The sequence below is a fragment of the Myotis brandtii genome, unplaced genomic scaffold, assembly GCF_000412655.1.
Source record: "Myotis brandtii unplaced genomic scaffold, ASM41265v1 scaffold111, whole genome shotgun sequence".
In the NCBI taxonomy this organism is placed as follows: domain Eukaryota; kingdom Metazoa; phylum Chordata; class Mammalia; order Chiroptera; family Vespertilionidae; genus Myotis; species Myotis brandtii.
In genome coordinates this window covers 757,207-781,979 of record NW_005353789.1, presented here as the reverse complement: position 1 = coordinate 781,979, position 24,773 = coordinate 757,207, and the positions used below count along the sequence as shown (strand labels likewise).

General features: G+C 38.5%; 1 protein-coding gene across 2 annotated transcripts in view; it reads left to right on the top strand.

The window, feature by feature from the left end:
• The window catches only part of COPS4 (COP9 signalosome subunit 4), a 38,219-nt gene extending 18,847 nt beyond the window's left edge, over window positions 1-19,372 (top strand). Inside the window, exons 5-10 of one of the 2 annotated variants that reach the window (XM_005857383.2) lie at window positions 618-771; window positions 1,116-1,266; window positions 6,142-6,312; window positions 12,311-12,426; window positions 14,380-14,464; window positions 18,847-19,372. In XM_005857383.2, the coding sequence (XP_005857445.1) occupies window positions 618-771; window positions 1,116-1,266; window positions 6,142-6,312; window positions 12,311-12,426; window positions 14,380-14,464; window positions 18,847-18,980 (811 nt within the window). In that variant the 3' untranslated portion in view covers window positions 18,981-19,372. The remainder of the gene's footprint in view (window positions 1-617; window positions 772-1,115; window positions 1,267-6,141; window positions 6,313-12,310; window positions 12,427-14,379; window positions 14,465-18,846) is intronic. The other variant, XM_005857384.2, reaches the window with a different exon arrangement.
• The last annotated feature ends 5,401 nt before the right edge of the window (window positions 19,373-24,773 follow it).

Sequence of the window (24,773 nt, the reverse complement as noted above, 5' to 3'; positions counted from 1 at the left end):
CCAGTATTCAATTCAATTGAATACCATAAATATTATCAGTGATTTCCATTTTCCCCCCATTACAGATAGATATGGATAATTTTACAAATGACTATCTTTGTACATACATATATATGCATGTCCATGATTATTTTCTTGGGATTTATTTTCTAGGGGTAAAATACAAGGTGTGGCAAAAGAGGTTTACAGTTCATATGGAAAAATAATATAATAATTAATAAATAATAATATAAGAATATACTGTGTTTAGTGTACTCTCCACTATAAACCTACTTTTGCCCCACCCTGTATAATGGGTAAGGAGTATACGCAATTTAAAGGATTCAAATGATAGTTGGAGAACATATTGCCAGTTTTTTCCCCAGGACTTAATTTATAGTCCTACCAGTAGTATATGATAGATCTTTGACTTATGAGATTATCTGAGAATTAGAAGAAGCTAAACTGTAATATGAACAATGATGAAAGTAATAAAAATTAATTAAACTTATTTTGGAAATATTTCTTAGCTTTTCGATAATATAATGCAGTAAAAAGCTTGAGTCCATCACATTTTCTACCACTTCTAATAATTTTTTTGATAAAATAGTCATTTGTGTTTTTCTGTTGTATTCTAGACAGTACACTGTGGATTATAAACTGGAGACATACCTAAAGATTGCTAGGCTATATCTAGAGGATGATGATCCAGTCCAGGCAGAGGCTTACATAAATCGAGCATCATTGCTTCAGAATGAGTCAACCAACGAACAGTTACAGATACATTATAAGGTAAACAGATGAGCTTACTTAGAATTTTGTATTGGAGAATCCTGTTATACTAAGACTAGAGGCCCGGTTCGGGAGGAGGCTCCTAACCACTCACCTGCCTGCCGGCCTGAACATCCTAACTGTTCTCCCCTGCCGGCCTGATTGCCCCGAACTGCCTCTGCCTCGGCCCTGCCACCATGGCTTTGTCCGGAAAATGTCCAGTCTAATTAGCATATTACCCTTTTATTGGTATAGATTCTCCAGAACATCATAAATACTATTATATATTAGAAATTCTCTCTTTTTTTATTTTTTGCTTTTGCTTTAAAAATGTCCCCCTTAAAGGAAACATTTCTCTCCTATAGGTATGCTATGCACGTGTTCTTGATTATAGAAGAAAATTCATTGAAGCTGCGCAAAGGTACAATGAGCTCTCTTACAAGACAATAGTGCACGAAAGTGAAAGACTAGAGGCCTTAAAACATGCTTTGCACTGTACCATCTTAGCATCAGCAGGTAAACATGTCAATTATGTATTAATGAACAGTCAATTTGCTTAATATTTTAGGTTCATTACTACTAAAGGATTTAGCAAAGGGATGTCTTATTAATATAATTATGGTATATTTAGTTTAAATATTTAAACAGGAACAGCAATAAAATGGATTGCAAACTTAAAAATTTTTAATTATGAATGTATCAGTCTATTACCCACAGGTATTAGGAATAGTTAAGAGATAATATGAAATTTAATTCTCCTAAAATATCACTGAAAAACATGGATATAAAATTAAGTGAGAATTACACAGAAGGAGATAAAAATTAAATTCTAGAGATTGGTGATATGATAATGTATTGCTTTTGGGATATTTTTTTTGACCTTCAATCCTCAGTTTTAGACTTGGCATTTATCTTTTTATTCAATAAATATAAATAAACTAGTTTTTGTTCTTTTTACTAAATTTTAGCATATAAATCACTCAACTTATAAAGCAGAAAGGGCATTGAGAGGATATGCTGAGAATTCTAAGCCTTGGCTTTTCTAAATCATTTTAGAATGTTTATTAAGTATATTACCACTGATCTCATCAGAAAATTCTTTAATTATTGGAAAGCTGTCTAGGTCATTGTGGCAGATGGACGTGTTCCAAAATTTCTGTGTTATTTTGTTTTTGTTGTTGAAAACTCGAATTTTATCAGGGGCCACAAATACTGTTGATTGATAGTGACAGGCTCACTTTGTTATTTTTTTTAAAATATGTTTTCATTGATTTTATAGAGAGAAGGGTAGGGAGAGGCAGAGACAGAAACATCCATTGGCTGCTGCTTGCATGCCCCCTGGGAATTGAGCCTGCAACCTGGGCATGTGTCCTGACCAGGAATTGAACCGGCTACCCCTTGGTGCACAGGAGGACGCTCAACTAATTGAGCCCCACCAGCCAAGGCCACTTTGTTCATTTTTAAGAAAAATGCCTGCCAAATACCCACGCCTGAAAAACTGTAACTTATCAGTCATTATTTTATGTAAATGATGTTCCATGAAAAAAGAAACTGCGCATTTTCCATTTCATCACATAAAATATTAAAAAGATATGGTTTCAAGTATCAAGAATTAATAAAAATAATTTTTTACTGCTGCAAGAACATTTTAAAGTGAAACTATATTTTTATTTTGACTGTTGAGTGTGTGGCACAATACAGTATGGCACCCATGTCACTGCCTTGATTTGTGCTGTGACTTTCATGCCTTCTCCTGCTCACTACCTCCAACTCCCTCTCTCAAACAGTAATCACTAGTGTAGATTATTTTTGTCTACTTTGTACTTAAATTTACCTATAAATCCCAATTCATTTGGATTTATTTTAGTGTAAGGAATGAGATAGGGAAATTAATTTTTTTTTTAAATGACTAGTCGTTTGACCTAGCATCCTTTATTGAACAATCCATCTTTTTCTTCCTATTGATTTAAAGCACATTATAATAGATTTCTGGACATAGTATTGTTTGATTAATTAGCCTGTCTATGAATATACTGGTACCATGCTCTTTGAATTATTATAGCTTCATAACATGTTTTATTATCTAGCAGGTATACTCTCTCTTCAAAGTACTTTGTAGGCCATCATGACATTCCCTCCTTATATATCATCATTCATCACCTAAGAATACGAACATTTTTCTACATGATTGTAATACCATTGTCATCCCTAAAAAAATTAACTGTGAGTCCACTGTAGAATTTAGCATTTGGTCCATCATTGCCCAAGTTGGAATATCTTTTTTTTTTTTTTAAATATATTTTATTGATTTTTTACAGAGAGGAAGGGAGAGAGATAGAGAGTTAGAAACATCGATGAGAGAGAAACATCGATCAGCTGCCTCCTGCACATCTCCTACTGGGGATGTGCCCGCAACCCAGGTACATGCCCTTGACTGGAATCGAACCTGGGACCTTTCAGTCCGCAGGCCGACGCTCTATCCACTGAGCAAAACTGGTTCTGGCGGAATATCTTTTATATCTGCCTTTTTTCCCTGCTGAACAAGGGACAAGTTCATGTGTGGCATTTGGTGATTGTCTTTTTAGTCTTCAAACATTTTTGGTCTAGAATAGATTCCTCACCCCTAACTGAAGTTTCTTGAGATATAATTAACATATAACATTGTAGAGTTTTCTCACTTAAAAAAAATACTCTTTGAAGTTGTTGTGTGGAATGTTCTTCACTCTAGATATGTTTTGTATATATTGTTTATTTATTGCTTAATCCCAATTATTTCCTGTAAAGTAGAAGTTAGCCAAAGGTTAGATTAGATTCAGGTTAAAATTTTTCTTTTAAGAATACCTCATAGTGATGCTTTGTCCTTGTAGTTGTATTATATCAGAGAACATATAATGTCAGGTTGTCCCACAGTTAGTGATGCTGAGTTTGGTCATTTGGTTAAGGTAGAAATTCCATTTTAAAGGTATTTTATTCCCTTTATATTTTGTAAATAATTTCTGGGGTGCTGCTTTGACACTGCAAAAATCTTGTTCCCTAACTTTTGATAATTTATTATCTATTAATTTTTTATGGACCATTCATTATATTCTATAATATAAACTGAAGATGGTAATTTACTAATTCTGTTCTACATTTATTAGCTACTACTATATAAAAACTTTTCTCTTTATTTCCCTCCTTTTTATTTTTTAGTATCACTATGGACTTTTTTCTGCTTATTATTGTGTGTGTATAATATACACACATGAAAAATGCACATATAAAAATTGTACAGACTGATGAATTGTCCCAAATGAACATCATCGTGTAATCAACATCCAGAACCAGAAGCAAAATATTATCATTATCCTGAAAGCCTTTGTCATGTTTTCTCCTAGTTATTAGCCCATCCCCACCCCCAAGAGTAATCATTAGTACATATTAGTTTTACCTGCTTCATTTGCTTAACTTTATAAAATTTATCCATATTGTAACATATAGTTTCTTCATTTTCATTGTTATGTAGTATTCTATTATGTGACTATATCACGATTTTTTTTTATCCTATTGGGTAGTTTTGTTGTTGTTAATCCTCACCCGAGGATATTTTTCCCATTGATTTTTTTTTTTAGAGTGGAAGTGAGGGAATGGACGGGGAGAGAGAGAGAAAAAAACATTGATATGAGAGCGACACATTGATTGCTTGCCTCCCACATGCTCCCTACTGGGCCCGGGGATCAAACCTGCAACCCAGATATGTGCCTTTGACTGGGAATCAAACCCATGTCCCTTTGGTTCTCAGGCCAATGCTCTAACCACTGAGAACACCAGCCAGGGCTTTAGGTAGTTTCTTATTGGCTATTAGGAATAGTATTGCTATAAACATTCTTGTGTATTTGACATTGTTTTTTATTTATTCAGTGTGTTATTATTATAGTTATTGTTCTTTTTGATGTTCACATTATCCCAAATATTACCAAATCATGTCTTTTTGACATGGCCCCATTAAACTTTGAATACTTGTCTGCATTGCAGCATAAAAAGATGCCTTAGACTTATCTTGTATTTTTCCTTTCCTTACTTGAAATCAGCTTATTTCAAGGATCTCTACTTTCTTTTAATGGAGATAACCAAAATCAGGGTGCTAGGTATGCTTTTTGCTACTGGGTGTCATTGTGGTTAGGCTCTTTAGAATCCAGAGCTAAAAATACATTTAAAAAGAAAAAGTTTGTTCATAGTATCCTTTCCATTAGTTCAATTTTTAGTATCAATTGTCATGTAATTTTTCATCATTTAAAGATCCTTGGAAGTATAAATTTCCCATCAGAGAAATATTTGTTCATCTTTTATAAAATTTTTTATTACCAAAGGAATGCATGTTCATTGTAGAAATACAAATAAGCAAGAAGAAAGTAGCAATTAGCTATAATTCGAACCACTTGTTGCATTTTGGTATATATCCTAATCTTCACTAATGAATATACTGTTGTTTCTCATTATTCCATATTTGTGCATTTGCCTACTTGCTAAAATTTGTCACTCCAAAATCAATACTCATGGTGCTTTCACAGTCATTTGCAGACTTGTGCAGAACAGCAAATGATTTGAGTCTCCCAATGTATTTTTCCAGCTGGAGTTAACTAAGGCAGTGCTCTGCCTCCTTGTTTCTGCTCTCATGCTGTAAACAAGTTCTTTTTTGTGGTCTGTTACTATTATGTTTTTCATGTTTTTGTGCTTTTTGATGGTGATTTTGATGTTTGAAATGGGCCCTAAGCTAGTGCTGAAGTACTGTCTTGTGTTCTTAAGTGAAGGAAGTCTGTGATGTGCCTGATGGAGAAAATACATATAAGCTTTATTCAGGCATGAGTTTTAGTGTAGGCCATGAGTTCAATGTTAATGAATCAACAATATATAGTAAATAAGGTGCCTTTAAACAGAAACATACATAAAGCAAAGGTTACATATTGATTAGCTGACAAAAATGTTGTAACTAGAGGCTCACAACATTCCTGTATTTCTCCTAGGAACAGCAGTTGAGTATTTACTAATTTACTGTTGACATCAACTTTATAAAACACTAGAGGCCCAGTGCATGAAATTCGTGCACGGGTAGAATCCCTAGCGGCTGCTGGCTGCCGACTGGGGCCTCCCTTCCCCGCTGCCGGCCTGGGCCTTCCTTAGTTCTCCGCCCCCTGGTGGTCAGCACACATCATAGCGAGCGATCAAACTCTTGGTCGGTCAAACTCCCAAGGGGACACTTTGCATATTAGGCTTTTATATATATAGATAACTACTGCAAATAATGACAATTGACTGAATATTTTAGTAGGCAAAAATGGGGTCATAAGAAAGATTGTTTTTCAGTGATGAAATAGGTTTTGAGAATGTTTGATGCACATTTGTTTTCCTTAGGGCAACAGCGTTCTCGAATGCTAGCTACTCTTTTTAAGGATGAAAGGTGCCAGCAACTTGCTGCTTATGGGATCCTAGAGAAAATGTACCTGGATAGGATCATCAGAGGAAATCAACTTCAAGAATTTGCTGCCATGCTAATGCCTCACCAAAAAGCAACTACAGCTGATGGTAATGATCATGTCTTATAACTATGTGGTAGTGAATATTTAGGTACATGCTAGTGGAAAGTATATTAAATTTGAAGCATCTTGATATCTTCCTGTAACATTGTTATATATCACTTGATTAAAAAAAAACATTGACTGGGGTTGAGTATCAGACATAGATAGGGGTTTGAAGTATAAAAATAGCCCAATTGGAAAGCATTTTGTGGAATTATGCATTTTGGGGAAGTGGTAAGAATTATAGGGTAGGCTTATAGTTACTGGTTTTTAAAAAATTCAAACCATTTGATAAGTACCTAAATTAATCTCAAATATTAGTTTAATAATTATCGAGTCTAATTTTAGTTTTAACAAAATTTGGCACTTTAGCTTGCCCAAGGTTATTCAGGGTGAAATTGTTCCAATAAGAATAGAACTTGGTTTCATGTTTCCTAGTTAAGGGATGTATTTGCTTAAGTCAGATTGCTTTTGCTAGGAAAGAAATTTTTAATAGATACTTGTTCATAACATCATTTATTTTACAGGTTTTAAAGTAGCTCATATCAATAACCACATGATTAAAATGTAGTTGTAGAAACATCAGAAATCTGGAAAAGGTTAAAATAAACATGCAGATCTGTTAGACTCACTCCTTTGGATTTACTGTCATCCTATTGAAGATAATTTAGCTGTTCTTTAAAGAGTCATTTATGAGTCTTGGCTGGATAGCTCAGTTGGTTAGAGCATCGTCCTGATACACCAGGGTTAGATCTCTGGTTAGGGCACATACAAGAAGCAACCAATGAATACACAAGCTCAGTTGGTTAGAGCATCGTCCTGATACACCAGGGTTTCGGGTTAGATCTCTGGTTTGGGCACATACAAGAAGCAACCAATGAATACACAATTAAGTGAAACAACAAATCGACATATCTGTCTTTCTCTCCCTCTCTTCCTCTCCTGATCTCGCTCTCTCTCTGTCCTCCCTTCTTTTTCTCTAAAATCAATAAAAAATAAAAATAAAAAAAGAGAACAATTTGTTATGTTATTTTTTTTTAAAGAAGTCATTTTTTTTAGAATTTGGCTGAAAGGTGTGCACTTCACCCAGTCCTACTTTCCTGAGTTAAACCAGAACAGTGAGGGGATTAGATTGACCTTCTATTGAATTTCTTTTATTTAATTGCACTTAGAACAGTGGTTCTCAACCTTCCTAATGCCGCAACCCTTTAATACAGTTCCTCATGTTGTGGTGACCCCCAAACATAAAATTATTTTCATTGCTACTTCATAACTGTAATTTTGCTACTGTTATGAATCGTAATGTAAATATCTGATATGCAGGATGTATTTTCATTGTTACAAATTGAACATAATTAAAGCATAGTGATTAATCACAAAAACAATATGTAATTATATATGTGTTTTCCAATGGTCTTAGGCGACCCCTGTGAAAGGGTCGTTCGACCACAAAGGGGTCGCGACCCACAGGTTGAGAACCACTGACTTAGAAGACGGAAACAAATTGATTCTCTTCCTGTCTAAAGCGGATATTTTTTTCTATAGGATATTCTTTATGCAGATCCTAAGGAAAAATTCCTTTTCAGTCTTAGGATTACTTGTGATTCTCCTGAGCAGTTGGTTTTTGTCTTATTTAAAAACAATGTGAATTAATAAATTGATTGGTTTTCTTAATTTGGTTAGCTGCTAGAAAGCTTAAATTTGTAGTCCACCTGTAAATAGTGTGTGTGTGTTTTGATTGTTACTACTCTTGTTTTTCTTTTACTTAAAAAAAATTTATTGAGCTGACATTGGTGAATAAGATTATATAAATATCAAGTGTACAGTATTATATCATTTGTATATTGAATTGTGTGCTCATCATCTCTTGTACTTTCTAAAAATATATATTTTTATTGATTTTAGAGAGGAAGGGAGAGGGAGAGAGATAGAGATAGAAACATCAATGATGAGAATCATTGATTGGTTGCCTCCTGCACACCCCTCACTGTGGATCAAGCCTGCAACCCAGGCATGTGCCCTGTCTGGGAATTGAACTGTGACCTCCTGGTTCATGGGTTGATGCTCAACCACAGCCACGCTGGCCGGGCTCCTCTCTTTTACTTTTAAGTTATATTTTGTGCATTTTTCTGAGCAGCATTAACTCCTTTTTTGCAAGATATCTGACAAACAAGTTAAAAGCTAGATAAATAAGAAAAAGTTTCCATAATCAATATATTTGAGCTTCAGATTTGACTTTGAGCTTTCTGACCATGAAAAAAAAGAAAAGATATAATCAGTTAGATGATTCTGTTCTAAAAAGAGGGATATTCATTAGGATCTGTGAGAATGAAAATGATTTTCAAATTTGTCACATGGGATGTATAGATAGAACAGATGTTTTGTCTTCTTCCTCTTTCATTTTAGATCCTATTGCTTTCCTCGTTTATTTTTCTTGGACATTTTTGTTTACTGTCATTACAGTCTTAGGCTAGCAATCTTTTATATTAGTTTAGGCTAGCAGTCTTGACACATAATATAGTCCCAGAGCTGTAGAACATTAAGAGTAATCTATTTCCTGCTCTATAGACCTGCCTGTTCTGGATATCCTATATGATAAAAGCCTAATATGCTAAGTGTCCGGTTGTCCGTTCAACCAAAGTGTAATATGCTAATGATATGCTAAGGATGCTCAACCACTCGCTATGACGTGCACCGACCACCAGGAGGAAGACACTTAGACCAGTAGATTAGCTTGCTGCTGGGGTCCGGCTGATTGGGACTGAGCGAGAAGGGCTGGACATGCCCTGGAGTCCTCCCGCGGCCCCTCCCTGGCTGGCCAACCTCCCTCGTCCCTCCCCGTTTCTGATTGTGCACCGGTAGGGTCCCTTGGCCTGGCCTGTGCCCTCTTGCAATCCGGGACCCCTTGGGGGATGTTGGAGAGCTGGTTTTGGCCCCATCCCGCAGGCCAGGCTAAAGGACCCCACTGGTGGACGAATTTGTGCACTGGGCCTCTAGTTTTATATAAATGGACTCATACAATGTATGGCCTTTTGTGACTGCTTTCATTTAGCATGATGAAATGAACTTTGATGTTTTCAAAGTTCATCCATGTTGTAGCATGTATTAGTACTTCAGTTCCTTTTTTTTTTTTACATTTCTGTAGTGTTTTTTTTTTAAATTTTGTTTTATTGCTTAAGGTATTACAAAGAGTATTACATATGTCTCCTTTTTTTTTCTCCCTTGACCTTCCCCAGCCTCCCCTACCCCCCAGTTCCTTTTATTGCCAACTAGTAGTTTATTATATGAATGTACCACATTTTATTTCCTCATCAGTTGATAGACATTTAGGTTATTTTTCACTTTTTTTTTACTAATTAATAATGCTGCTATGAATTTTCATGTAAAAGTCTTTATATGGACCTAAGTTTTTCATTTTCTTGGTATATACCTAGGAGTGGAGTTAGGGGTCATGATAATTTTGTTTAGTCTTTTGAAGAGCTACCACTCTCCTTTCATCCCCTCACTCACTTCGTATCCCTCACCTCTGTCCTGCCAACTGCCATCTTTTTCTTCTGCCTGTTTTTAAAATATATATTTTTCTATTGATTTCAGAGAGGAAGGAAGAGGGCTAGAGAGATAGAAACATCAATGATGAGAGAGAATCATTGATCAGCACTTCCTGCACGGCCCCCACTGGGGATTGAGCCTGAAACCCAGGCAAGTGCCTTGACTGGGAATCAAACCGTGACCTCCTGGTTCACAGGTAGACAGTCAACCACTGAGCCACACAGGCCGGGCTTATTTGTCTATTTTTATTTTATTTTATTTTTTTATTTTTTTAATATACTTTATTGATTTTTTTACAGAGAGGAAGGGAAAGTGATAGTTAGAAACATCGATGAGAGAGAAGCATTGATCAGCTGCCTCGTGCACACCCCTTACTGGGGATGTGCCCGCAACCAAGGTATATGCCCTTGACCAGAATCGAACCTGGGACCCTTCAGTCCGCAGGCTGATGCTCTATATACTGAGCCAAACTGATTAGGGCTCATTTGACTATTTTTAAATTTGGTTATTTGTCCTTTTATTATTGAACTAGAGGCCCAGTGCACGAAATTCGTGCACTCAGTGGGGGGGGGGTCCCCTCAGCCTGGCCTGCATCCTCTTGCAGTCCAGGAGCCCTCAGGGGATATCCGACTGCTGGCTTAGCAGGCCTAAGCCAGCAGTCAGATATCCTTAGTGCTGCTGCGGAGGTGGGAGAGGCTCCCGCCACCGCCACTGCACTCACCACCCGTGAGCCTGTCTCAGGGCTTCTGGCTGAGTGGTATGCCCCCTGTGGGAGTGCACTGAGCACCAGGGGGCAGCTCCTGCATTGAGCGTCTGCCCCCTGGTGGTCAGTGCAAGTCATAGTGACCACTCATTCTGCTGTTCAGTCAATTTGCATATTAGCCTTTTATTATATAGGATTGTAAGAATTTTTTATATGGTCTAGATGTGATCAAATAAATGATTTGCAATTCTTTCATTCAGTGTGTTGTTTCTTCACTTTTTTGATGGTGTCTTTTAAAATACAAACATTTTCAATTTTGATGAAGTCCAATTCATTTATTTTTCTTTTGTTGCCTGTGCTTTCAGTGTTGTATCTAAGAAACCATTGCCTAATCCAAGATCATAAAGATTTTTCTTTTTCTTCTCTAAGTTCTATAGTTGTAGCTCTTACATTTAGGTCTTTGATTCATTTTGAGTTAATTTTTATATATGGTGTAAGGTAGGGGTCTTACTTTATATGGATATCCAGTTGTTGCAGTGCCATTTATTGAAAAGACTATTATTTTGCTTTGAATTGTCTTAGCATACTTGTTGACAGTCAATTGACCCCAAATGTGAGAGTTTATTTCAGAACTCTAAATTCTATTCCACTATTCTGTGTGCCTGTGTTCATGCCAGTACCACACTGTCTTGGATGCTATATCTTTGTAGTATGTTTAAAATTAGAAATGTGAGTCCTCCAACTTTGTTCTTTTGAGGATTGTTTTGTCCAATCCTGCTTGATTCCTTGAATTTCCATGTGAATTTTAAGGTCAGCATGTTAATTTTTGTAAAGATGCCAGGTGGGATTTTGATAGGGATTATAATGACTCTGTAGATGAACTTGGGGATTATAGCTATCTTAACAACATTAAGTCTTTACTGTTTTCCCATTTATTTAGGTGTTTATATTTGAAAGTTGCTAAGAGAATAGATTTAAAAAGTTCTCATCAGAAGAAAAAAATTTGTAACTATGTGAGGTGATGGATCTTATCAAAACTTATTGTGGTAATCATTTTGCATATATACATATATCAACTTATTATGTTGTAAACCTTAAACTAATACAATGTTATATGTCAGTTATATCTCAATAAAACTAGAAAGAAAGACAAAAGAATTGGGGGAGCCCAGCAGTCTACTATCACCTTCAGGGTGGGGCCTTAGATCCAAAACTTTGTCAGGCCCTGTATAACTTCATTTAAGGGAGGGTGCTATGCCTTATCTCTCATGAAGGGTTAGCTTGTTCGTACATTCTGGACATTTTTCACATTTGCCTCAGAATAAGGTGCTTGTGAAGTACCCAAAAGAATAGAGATAATTCTGTTGAGCTGTGTATATTGACGTTATTAAGCTTGCAGAACAGGTTGCATGATTGTTTTGCTACTGCTTGCTAATAAAAGTTAGCTAATAGCAAGAAAAGAGAAGTTATGAATCTGCTAGCTAGTATGAGGAAGCAAACCCTCAAACCCAAAGGGTTAAATCTATTCAGATAGTTAGTAATTATTTGCCAATCACTCATTTTCCAAATGTGTTATTTGTATTTAATTGTATATCCAAGCTGTATTAAATAAGGCATTTGGGTTACTTTTAAAGTTCTGATGGGAATAAAGACAATGACTATGAGTTATTACATGCTTAGAAATTTTCAGGAAAAAAGGATGCATCTTTTAAAAACCAGTTTCAAACTTAAAACTGTCTTATTTATATTTAAGGTTCTAGCATCTTGGACAGAGCTGTTATTGAACACAATTTGTTGTCTGCAAGCAAATTATATAATAACATTACCTTTGAAGAACTTGGAGCTCTTTTAGAGATCCCTGCAGCTAAGGTATGTTCTTGTTTCCAGTACATAAAAGGGAAGTTAAGAGACTAGACTATTAGTGTAATGAGAAAATAAAATATATAATTGATAAAAATATTGGCAACTGCGACAAAAATACACATAAAAAGCCTCAGGTAAGTGGAAATAAATTATTTGAATTTTAGATTAGTACTGTAATGGAATTGTCTTTGTTTTTTGTTTGTGTTTTATGATAAGATGACCTAGAATGGAAATCTTAAAGGGTTTCCAGGTTATGATACCCAGTTTATGGGAATATTAGAGTCTGTTTACATCCATTTCATAGTGGTTTCTGATTTCTGACTAACTTAAGATTTCGATAGATGCCTTATTACTTCTATTTTCTGCCCTAGATTGACTCAAATGTTAAATATTTCTTCTCTTTGAGAGAATACACTAGACTATTCTATTGTAACTTCTGTGCTTCATTTAACTTAAGAAAGATGTTGACTGAGTTACTAGGGAATTAATTTCATTCTTTGTCATGATAAGGGTTTAGTGGCTATGTATAAATCCCAACAAAGTACCAATACTATTTAGAGGGCATTTCAGGTATCATTTACAAAACATTCTCTTAATTTTAAATAATAGTAAAAGCAAGCAATTAACCTTACTTTTATCTAACTTGTAAAACTTAAAGTCATGTACTTATGTGTCACATCTTCTTTTCTGTGTTAGTGCAATTTTAAGTTAGGATTTTTAACACAATTCCTTTATATGTTCACATTCAATATGCAATAAAGGAAGTGAAACAATGTGGGAACCAAGGCTCAATTACCATTAAAAAATGCTTTTGCCTGGCCAGTGTTGCTCAGTGTTTGAGCATTGACCTATGAACAAGGAGGTCACGGTTCGATTACCAGTCAGGGCACATGCCCTGGTTGCGGGCTTGATGCCCAGTGGGGGCGTGCAGGAGGAAACAAATCAATGATTCTCATTATTGATGTTTCTATCTCTCGTTCTCCCTTCCTCTCTGAAATCAATAAAAATAAAAAAACAGATGCTTTCTTCTTAGGCTTTGAGGTATGATCCCTTTATGAACAGACTAAGGGAAATGAATATATTTTTAACAATAAATGCCAGTCACAGACTGTTTAGAAGTGATTTATGATTGATTGTGAAGGTGGTCAGATTTACTAAAATGACTGAGTTACAACCCAGTTTACTCACACATAGTAAACGTGAAACATGTCTTTAGGCACTAGGTAGAGAACCTTTTGTTCCCTTTAATTGTTTTTTAAATCCTTTCAGTTCTCTTTTAAATTTGAACATCTCTTTCTCCTTTCAATTTTTTTCTTCAAACATATTATGTTCTTAGAGAGTTTTTGGGGTGTGAACACTGAAAATTGAAATGAAATAAAATGAGAAAAAGTCTTGTGTTTTTTAAAATATATTTTTCAGAGAGAAAGGAGAAGAGAGAGAGAGAGAGAGGAACATCAATGATGAGAGAGAGTCATCGATCGGCTGTCTCCTGCACACCCTCTGCTGGGGATCAAGCCTGTAACCTGGGCACTTGCCCTTTACCAGAATTGAACTCAGGACCTTTCAGTCTGCAGCCCGACACTCTATCCACTGAGCCACACTGGTTAGGGCAAAGTCGGGTTTTTTTTGACGTGTGGATCTCAGTAGAAAAACAAAATTGTTAGTTTGATTTTAAGCAGAGATAAAAAAATTTTTGTCCAAAAATAAAAAATTCTTCTCTAAAATCTCACAAGCAAAATAGATCCCAGTTAACTTAAAATAATGGATGTAACTAAAAACAATTGGTGTGGTATAATAGGAAGATTTACCATATTTGCTCTTGTAATGAAAGGCAGATAAACACATTTGTAAGCTTGGTGATGGGTAGCTAAACCAAGAGTTTTCAGTTGTCTTAGCATATGTGAATGTGTTAGATATGATAATTAAAGTGTTTGAGAATTTATTTTTTTATTTAAACAGGCAGAAAAGATAGCATCACAAATGATAACAGAAGGACGTATGAATGGATTTATTGATCAGATTGATGGAATAGTACACTTTGAAAGTAAGTTTTTTTTTGTTTCTGTCATAATGAAATGTCAGTGAGGTGTTATATATTTACTGGAGACCCGGTGCACGAATTCGTGCATGGGTGGGGTCCCAAGGGTGGCCTGCAGGGATCGGGCCGAAACCTGCAGTCCAACGCCGCCTGCAGCTCCTACCTGCTGCTCCCACTCATCCTGGCCCCACTGTGCCTGCTGCGGGCTTGCGCTCAATCAGTCCTGATTGGGAGAGGCTTATGCTGCTGCTGCAGCAGTGCTTGCCAGCCATGACCCCTGCATCTGGCACCTTCCCAAGGGGAGTGGCCTGCGGGATTGGGCTGAAACCGGCTCTCCAACATCCCCCAAGGGGTCCAGATTGTGAGGAGGGCGCAGGCCAGGCTGAGGGACCCCACCTGTGCACGATCGGGCCGGGGAGGGACCGCAGAAGGGCTTCAGGGTGTGTCCAGCCCATCTCACTCAGTCCTCATCGGCCAGACCCCAGCAGCAAGCTAACCTACTGGTCAGAACATCTACCCCCTGGTGGTCAGTGCACATCATAGTGAGCCAGCCATTGAGCGGCCTTAGCGTTCATTAGCATATTACGCTTTGATTGGTTTTTTAGTTCTGCCTTTCGGTCTATTTGCATATTACCCTTTTATTATATAGGATGATTTAAACATGTTGAGCAATTTCCTTTGACCTAGACTCTTACTACTGGAATAGTCTTCTTTCTCAGAGAAGTAATTTAAGATATATGTTTTGTGAGCTTACATTAATGCAGCATTTTCTATGCTGTAGAAAAATTTGAAACTGGAATTGTCATCAGTTCGTTCATTTACTCATCAAACGTTTATTGAATGCATACCATGTAGCAGGCATGTAGAGATGAAAGCTGCATTTCCTATTCATTAGACTAATGGAGGCAGGCAGGTAAGTAGACCTCTTGACTTTCTCATTGTCTAATACCTCCTCAGCCCCGGTTCCTATCTCATTTACACTGTGGACTTTGCTGTGCCCACAACCAGTCCACTTGTAAAATTTTAGTTTGAAATATCCCACTCTGACCATAACCATTTTCCTCTCTTTATCATGGTCTGTCTCAGTTATTTCATTTCAACTCTTCCTTGACTGCATTGAAGCCTCTCATCTGTTGACTTACCTTTTGCAGTCAGCCCAGCCCTTTTTTGTCTTTAATGCTCTTCCTGTCCATTACTCTTTTACAGATACCCTAGAACACTTGTCTGTTAACTTTTTGTTCCAGCTGTCCAGCAAAACTTCATCTTGAATGAACCCATTCCATTTTTCCCATACTTGAGTAGCTAACTAATGTCGGAGAAGAGTCAGAGTACCAGACAAATTGAACACCACTGCAAATTCAGGGTCATGGGTTCTCAACACTACCTGGGATTCTTGATACATTTCTTTAGTCAACTCTTTTTCCTACTCTGCAGTGATTATTTCAGATTTAATTTTTCTTAAATCTCTGACTTTTCTCCTTCTATCTCAGCAGAGAACCTTGTTTCCTATTTCACAGAAAAAAAAAAAAGGTATCGGTGTGAAATTATCTTCTTTATCAGATTCATAAACTTGTAAGTATTAAATGGAGATCTAATTCTTTTCTTCTTTCATGTTATACCGGAGATGGTTTCCGCCTTCCTCTCCAGTTCTTCCACTTGTGCTTTGGATCCCTTCTCTGACCTCTGCCACAACCCCCACTTCCCCAACATTTTTAGGAACCTGAGCTTAGCAGTTATTTTTTCTGTTTTCATCTTTTCTTTTTCTGTTGGCTTCTTTCCATCAATTTTAAACATACTTGGGTCTCTTCCATTTTAACAAAAATCCTATCACCTCTCAAGCCTCTTGACTTTTCAATATATCAAATAGGATTGATCATTTACTTCTTCTTAATATCTCCTGCCCTAACCCCATCATCTTGACTCGGTCATCTTCTGCTTTCTCTCCTACTTCTCCAGGTATTCTTCCTAGTCATCTTTGTAGATTCAATATTTAATGCTATAAATTTAAATATTGGGACGGCTTGGGTTTACATCTAGGCCTTTTCTTCTCACTCTACTAAGTTTCCCTAGGCAATCTCATCTATTTGCATTGATTCAGTTATCATCCCTATGCAGGCAACACTTACATATACTTTTCTGGGGTAAATCTCTGAGTCCCAGATGCAGTGCTTCTAATTGATTATTAGGTGCTTCTCACCGGATTACATCATGGGCATTTCAGAATGAACATATTCCAAAATGAATTCATTATCTCCCCTCTCTGCCTGCCTCCCACAACAACCAACCAACAAGCCATCCAGTAACCACATTGTTCACTTTCTCCAGCATTCCTTTTTTTAAATTTTAATTTATTGATTTTTGGAGAGTAAGAGGAAAAGAAAGAAACATTGATTTTATGTTCTACTTATTTATGCATTTATTGGTTGATACTTATATGTGTCCTGACTGTGGACCAAACCCACAAGCTTGGTGTGTTGAGACTATGCTCTAACCAACCAAGCTACCTGGCCAGGGCCTCCAGCATTCTTTGTCCTTGATCTCACCTCTTCTTTGCTGCCCAGAATCCTTTCCATTTAACCTCAGAGGTGCATCTGAAATCACATACCCTCCTTCATTTCTTATTGTCACCAGCTTATTGTGAACCACCATGAACTCTTTTGGGCTTGAGAAGTAGCTTTTAACTTATTTTTCTCATATCTATAATTGCTCCTTTCTAGTCCAGCTGCCTTAATATAGCCAAAGTGATCGTGATCTTTTAAAAATGCAAACAGTGCTAACCAGTGTGGCTCAGTTGATTGAAGTGTCGTCCTGTGCACTGGAAGGTCTCGGGTTCGATTACCAGTTAGGGCACATACCTAGTTGCAGGTTCAGTCTCTGGTCAGGACGTTTGGGAGGCAACCGATCGATGTTTCTCTCTCTCCTTCTCTAAAATTGATTTAAAAATGCAAACAAACAAAAGAAAGTATTAAATTACTCTCTTTCTTGGTACTCTTATGAGTGATTTCCCATTGCTTATATAACAAAGTTCTACAAAGTCTCTAAAGCAGCAGTTCTCAACCTGTGGGTCGCAACCCCTTTGGGGGGGTCGAATGACCCTTTCACAGGGGTCGCCTAAGACCATCGGAAAACACATATATAATTACATATTGTTTTTGTGATTAATCACTATGCTTTAATTATGTTCAATTTGTAACAATGAAAATACATCCTGCATATCAGATATTTACATTACGATTCATAACAGTAGCAAAATTACAGTTATGACGTAGCAACGAAAATAATTTTATGTTTGGGGGTCACCACAACATGAGGAACTGTATTAAAGGGTCGCAGCATTAGGAAGGTTGAGAACCACTGCTCCAAAGGGCCCTACATGATTTTTTTTTTTTAGCTTTCTCTTTCTAATTCCAATCATAAAGGTCTTTTTGTTGCTTTCCCCCTCAGTATTGTAAATTTCCCCCCACATCAAACATTTTTAAATGATCACTCTTCTTTACATCCAGTCTCCAACCAGCCATCAAATTAAATTAATGTATACCAACTTGTTTTTTATTTTCAAAATTCTAATTTTGTCCTGTTTAGAAAGCAAAACAAAGAAAATGGGATTGTCTTTGTAATTTAAAACATTTTACATATTGTTAGGAAAGGACTGATAACTCATTATTTTATGTTCTTTATGAAGATTTATAGTTTTTTTCTTCATTAATTTTGTGCCCAGTTTTTGTAAAGTTTGGTGTTACTTTAAATGGGATCCCTTCCCCCTATTTTTCATTTCTAATTTTATATTGCTCATATAGCAAAAAACCTGCTGGATTCTCGATGAGTTGGGTTTTTTTGTTTGTATGTTTATTTTGGGTTTAAATATTGAAATATTTACCCCTCAGAGTCAAGTAGAAACAGCCTTGAATATATAGTATACACACACTTTGAATAACTATAAAGATAGTGTTTATTAAAATGCATTTCATTTTCAAAATTGAGCTATCAGCTGTTAAAGTGTGTGTGTGTACATTTTTTGGGGTCACCTTGAAAATAGATTTATACTTTTCCCAGCAGATGGCAGTGTCTTATTAGCCAATGGTAATGAGACAGTTTTAGTGAAGCTGTCTTATTGTAGTTGTGGTTGTTTGGTTGATTGGTTTTATTTTGTTTTCACAAATAATAATCTGTATGTACATGTCTTTCTGTTTGTTGCATACTTTGTGCCAATGATTTAAGTGATTTTTTTTCTGGTGCTTTTCTTTATTACTTAATTAGCTTAATTTTATTAGACAAAATTTTTGGAGTAAAGTTTAAAAAATTCATACTCTGTATTTATCTTTAAACTTATATTTGCTGTGAATACAAAAGAGTAAGTTTAGCTTTTACATTATTTCTTTTTTATTTAGCACGAGAAGCCCTGCCAACATGGGACAAACAGATCCAATCGCTTTGTTTCCAAGTGAATAACCTTTTGGAGAAAATTAGTCAGACAGCACCGGAATGGACAGCACAAGCCATGGAAGCCCAGATGGCTCAGTGACTCCTTGCAGAACTTCTGTGCACACTACATCTTTTTCCATGCTGTACAGATTAATTTCACTGTCTCCAAAGCATTTGCATCATGACCTTATGTATTTCAATCCCTTTTATGCTGGATTCCATTTAAAGAAGACATTATTAGAGCAGGAAGTACAAGCATTTAAAAATATGTAGTTTCCATATATTCAGGGTCTCTGTGTATCAAGCTAACTCAGAAGTTTTGAAAGTGTTTTCTTTAAACAGAGTAAGTGAAATATCTGTGGCTAAGAAGTTTGGGATTTGTGATAACTTTGTAGTCATGTAAAACTTAAGTGCTTTGTGCCTCTCCAAATGTGGTTATTCTAATAAATGGAGAAGTGAGCCAAATAAAGGTAGTACTTTGTTTTAAATTAGTGAACAGTGTTTTTTTGTTTTTGTTAAACCTCACCCGGGGATATTTTTTCCATTGATATTTAGGGAGAGGGAAAGAGAGGGAGGAAGGGAGGGAGAAAGAGAGAGGGAGAGAGATGGAGAGAGAGAGAGATACATCAATTGGTTGCCTCCTGCATGAGCCCTGACCTGGGCTGAGGAATGAACCTGCAATCCAGGAATGTGCCCTTGACTGGGAATTGAACCTAAGACCCTTCAGTAGGTCAATACTCTACCACTGAGACACACTGGCTAGGGCTTCCTTTTTCCTTTTAATTAGGCAGACAGTTACACCATATGCTAGAAATGCATAATGCCTGTTCTCTAGCCATTCACAGTCACAGAGCCAATAGATAATACGTGTAATACTTTTAGTTGTACCAAATACTGGAGCACACAGGGAAGAGCTTTTCATTTGGCAGAGAAAATCAGGGGAGGCTCCTCAGAGAGGATTATTTCAGCTAGCTTTATAGAGAAAATGGGAAAAGGAGTTTCAGAAAAGTTTGTGGGTGACTATCAGTTTCAGCTCCAACATGTAAAGAGCTTGGAAATCATCACTTCATTCTCACAACAAGAAAAAAGCTGGGCCGGCTGAAAATCATGGCTTTTCTTAGATACACAAAAGAATTTAAATCAGAGCAAACCACCACTCCAAAACCTGTAGAGACAGGCAAATAGAATCACAATAGAGATCAGCTTTTTAGGAACAGAATCTGCTCAAGTTAGTAACCTGTGTGTACAGTGAAATGGTAACTGACAAGTTACGGGAAGCTGAGTGCGGACTAGCTGGACAGTTAAAACCCCGAGTGGCCACTCTTAGAGAAGCCCCCCACGTTTTCTAGAATTGACCCTGATGAGCCAAACCAGTTAGGGCCCTTTGTCTCTATTTTTAACATAAATTATATTCTTTGATATTGTCTCTTGATTCATTTTAGATATTTGTATATCTAAAGTTTTATTGTCAGTGAGTACTATAGGGTCCAAGCTAATGAGCAGAAGGGCCACCAAGATTATTTTACTTCAAAGATTCAGTTCAAAGATTCAGTGAGTTATTTCCCTGAGACTAAAAAAAGAGTTCAGATGTCAGGATTCATTATTATGTACTCAGTGGGGCAAAAGTAGGTTAACACTTGTGAATTTGGGAAACATTTCATTCTTGTACTAGGGGCCCGGTGCATGAAGATTTGTGCACAGGGGATGGGTCCCTCAGCCTGACCTGCACCCTCTCCAATAGGGGAGCCCTCTCCAATCTTGGAGTTTCTGTCTGTCTTTGCAATCATATGAGTGAATTGTCTGAGACCCCAGCCCAGTCTGGTTTGGTGCTCACAGAATAGTAGAGGTCTTTTTTTTTCCTTTGGTCCATTGGTGGAGATTTCCTAGAAGTTGCAAGATATCTTCCTTTTAATTCTTCCATGACACTCTGACTTTACTTATGTCTCTTACCTTTGCTCTCCCTCCATCCCCCACAACAGTAACTTGCTCCAGGCTCACTCTGCTCTAGTGCAGGGGTGGGCAACCCCTGGCATGCGTGCCAAACATGGCACGCCAGTAACTTTTGCTGGCACACAAAACCCTCTCATAATCTTCCATTTACAATTGTTGTGAACATGAATGACTTAAATGTTAAATTACAAGGAACTGGCAAGACACTTGATGTTATGTTTGGTTACATAAAGGCTTTTGAAAAGAAACTGGAAGTCTTTAAGAGTAAATGTCTTGATAAATCATAGCTAACACTTATGCAGCACCCATTAAATATTCTATATGTCATCTGTGAAATGGGACCAAGAACCGTGCCTACCTCATAAGCATTATTGTGAGGATCAAAGGAGTCAGGAGTCTGGAGCTGGAATTAATCAGGGATTGATAAAAAGATGTGACAGAGAGGCTGCATTTTGCTCTAACAAACCTATTTTGAGCACCTGCTGTGACCAGCACTGTGCAGGGTGCTGGGTGTACCTCAGCCAGGCTCCGAAGAGCTCCCAGCTTGGGTTGGGATTCCTGGGCACCTGTGTACCAGGCCATGAGCTGGGCCTTCACACCTCAGGTCTCCTGTGACAACCCTCAGTTTCTCCCGTGGCCAGGGAGGGTCAGAGCACATCCCTAGCCCTGGCATTGATGGCTTTCCCACAGACACCTAGTGTAGCTCATGACCACACTCACTGCACACTCAGCAGGGCCCCGTGCCAGGCCCCGGGTATTTTATCCAGGCAGCCATTCATCCAACAACCATTCTTTTCGGATGTGGTCCCACTTTCAAGGAGCTTGCAAGGCAGTTGGGGACCGAGAAGAGGCAAAGGGACAGGCTATGCTTTCAGGACCTCTCCTTGTACCCCCTGTAGAAGGGAGCCACTGAAGGCGTGTGGGCTGGGGGTGACCTGCTCAGTGGAATGGGCACAGGATGACTGGAGAGGAGAGACCCAGGGAAAAGACCAGTACATGACAGCAGGGCGTTGCATCACCAGTGGAGTTTCAGAGACTGAGTTTCCTCAGGGGTAGCCTGTTCATAGGCTACAGAGACCCTAATTCGGTGAATGAGTGGGAAACTGGGAGAGTCTATTCCAGGGGTGGGCAAACTTTTTGACTTGAGGGCCACAATGGGTTCTTAAACTGGACTGGAGGGCCGGAACAAAAGCATGGATGGAGTGTTTGTGTGAACTAATATAAATTCAAAGTAAACATCATTACATAAAAGGGTACGGTCTTTTTTTTTTTTTAGTTTTATTCATTTCAAACGGGCCGGATCCGGCCCGCGGGCCGTAGTTTGCCCACGGCTGCTCTAGTGTCTAGGAAATCCCACAACGTGTCTGCCACCAGAACTACGATTCCCAAAATTCCTGGTGCTCCCCGCGCTCTTGGTTTTCGCCTCTGGTCCAGGGGCTGCTGAAACGAAAAGGACTGGGAACTTCAGTCACCTCCAGGCCGGGCTGACAGGACCAGACACTCCAGTGGTGTCCCCAGGACCCAGGCTGCTCAGCACCTGCGCGCATAGGCCCGGAGCGGCCGGGGGGCGGGAATGCCCTCCACGTCACCAGGGCAACGTGGCAGGTGTCCTGCCATAACCCCTGGCCGCATGTGTGCTGCCCACAGGTCTGCCACAGTGACACAGAGGGCATTCCCGTCTTGCCCCCAGCTGCTTGGTGCCTGTGCACATAGGCCCAGAGTGGCTGGGGGTCGTTCCAGGACCCCGGCTGCTCCGGGCCTATGCGTGGGCTTACAGGCTCAGAGTGGCCTGGGTCCCGAGGACGCCAGTCCCCGGGACCCAAGCTGCTTGGTGCAGGAGCGCGCGCAAGCGGCTGCCCTGTCCCTGGCTGCTCAGTGCCTGTGTATGCAAATTAACCCACCATCTTTGTTGGGTTAATTTGCATACTCCTGATTGGCTGGTGGGCGGTGCGAAGGTACGATCAATTTACATCTTTCTCTTTTATTAGTGTAGATTATTATTTATTAACTAGAGACCTGGTGCACAAAATTTGTGCACTGGGGGGGGGGTCCCCTCAGCCCTGCTTGCACCCTCTCGCAGTCCAGGAGCCCTTGGGGGATGCCCAAGTGATGGCTAAGCCATCAGTTGGACATCCTTAGCGCTGCTGCAGAGGTGGGAGAGGCTCCTGCCACTGCTGCTGCGCTTGCCAGCCCTGAGCCCAACTTCTGGCTGAGCGGTGCTCCCCCTGTGGGAGTGCACTGATCACCAGGAGGCAGTTCCTGCATTGAACGTCTGCCCCCTGGTGGTCAGTGTGTGTCATAGTGACAAGTCGTTCCACGGTTTGGTTGATTTGCATATTAGCCTTTTACTATATAGGATTACTGTGTTATTTCCCATACAAAGAACTATAAACCTAATTTTCCCAACTCTGTAGGTGTGGGTAGATATTTTATCCAAATTGCCTCATGTATTTATTTGAATAAACAATGTTGAAAACTATCTAACTTCACATCTTCTGACCTCATCCTGTCCAGTCTGTGCTGTATATCACCATCAGATTAATTTTTCTAAAATGAACTTCTATTTATGTTATTCCCTTCCTTAACGACTGCAATAACTCCCCACTGCTTACCAAGTACATAGCAAATCATTTGCCTACTACTCATGACATCGCATGCCAAGGTCTCAACTCACTTCTTTTTCTTTTTTTAATATATATATTTTTTATTGATTTCGGAGAGGAAGAGAGAGGGAGAGAGAGAGAAACATCAATGATGAGAGAGAATCATTGATTGGCTGACTCCTGCACGCCCCACACTGGGGATCGAGCCCGCATGTGCCCTTGACCAGAATCGAACCTGGGACCCTTCAGTTTGCAGTCCAATGCTCTATCCACTGAGCCAAACCAGCTAGGGCTCAACTCCTTAAAATCTTTCATTTCTCATTATTTTCCTACTGGTATAATATGTTCCCACCAAGTTGGACTTAAGCTCGTAGAGATGTTTTTCCTCCTCTATAGTTTTACTAATGTTGCTGATTAGAAGCAACATCCATTTCTAGTAATTAAAATCACATATTGTGTCAGATCTTCAGTTTGCTTCATTGGATCCATTTTCACCTTTGTCGGCTCTGCTCTGTGCCCTGGGCAGCACGGACCTGTAACTACAGCAATATATTCCTGTTTCTTGAGATGCAACCCAGCAGCCCATTGAGAGTCCCATATGCAGAGGAATTGAGACCAGCCCACAGCCCCATCGAAACTCCCAGTTAACAGTCAGCACCAACTTGCCAGCCACCTTGAAAGAAGAGCCTCCCTGTTCGGCTGATGGTGCCTGGAATAGCTGTGCTCTCTCCTCTGAGCTCTGCTGAAATTGCAGATTTGGAAGCAAAATAAATGATGGCTGGTGCAGCCACCAAGTGTTTGGGTGATTTGTTTCCAGAAATAAAAACTGATAGAGCAGAGGGCAAACAAGATATTATAGAAGGACTTAAATCATTTTTTATTATGGAAGGGGAATTTGGCACTTGAACAAATTTCTTCCTGCTAATTACAGTCCAAGAAAAAAAATTGTAACTCTGTATGGTGACAGATGTTAACTAGACCTAATGTGGTGATCATTTTGCAATGTGGGCGAATATTGCACACCTGAAACTAATATGCTATATGTCAATTATACCTCAACAATAAATAAATAAATAAATAAATAAGTAAATAAATAGTCTGGGGGGGAATGACTGAAAATTAAAAAGGGGAAAAGCAATAATATTTTCCCTATCATGTATAATGTGACCTATCTAATCTAATAAAAGAGAAACATGGTAATTAGCCGTACGGCCGCTACCCTTCCCATTGGCTAATCACTGAGATATGCAAATTAACTGCCAACCAAGATGGCGGCCGGCAGCCAGACAGCTGACGCGAACAGGGAGGCTTGCTTGCTCCAGTGACGGAGGAAGCCAGGT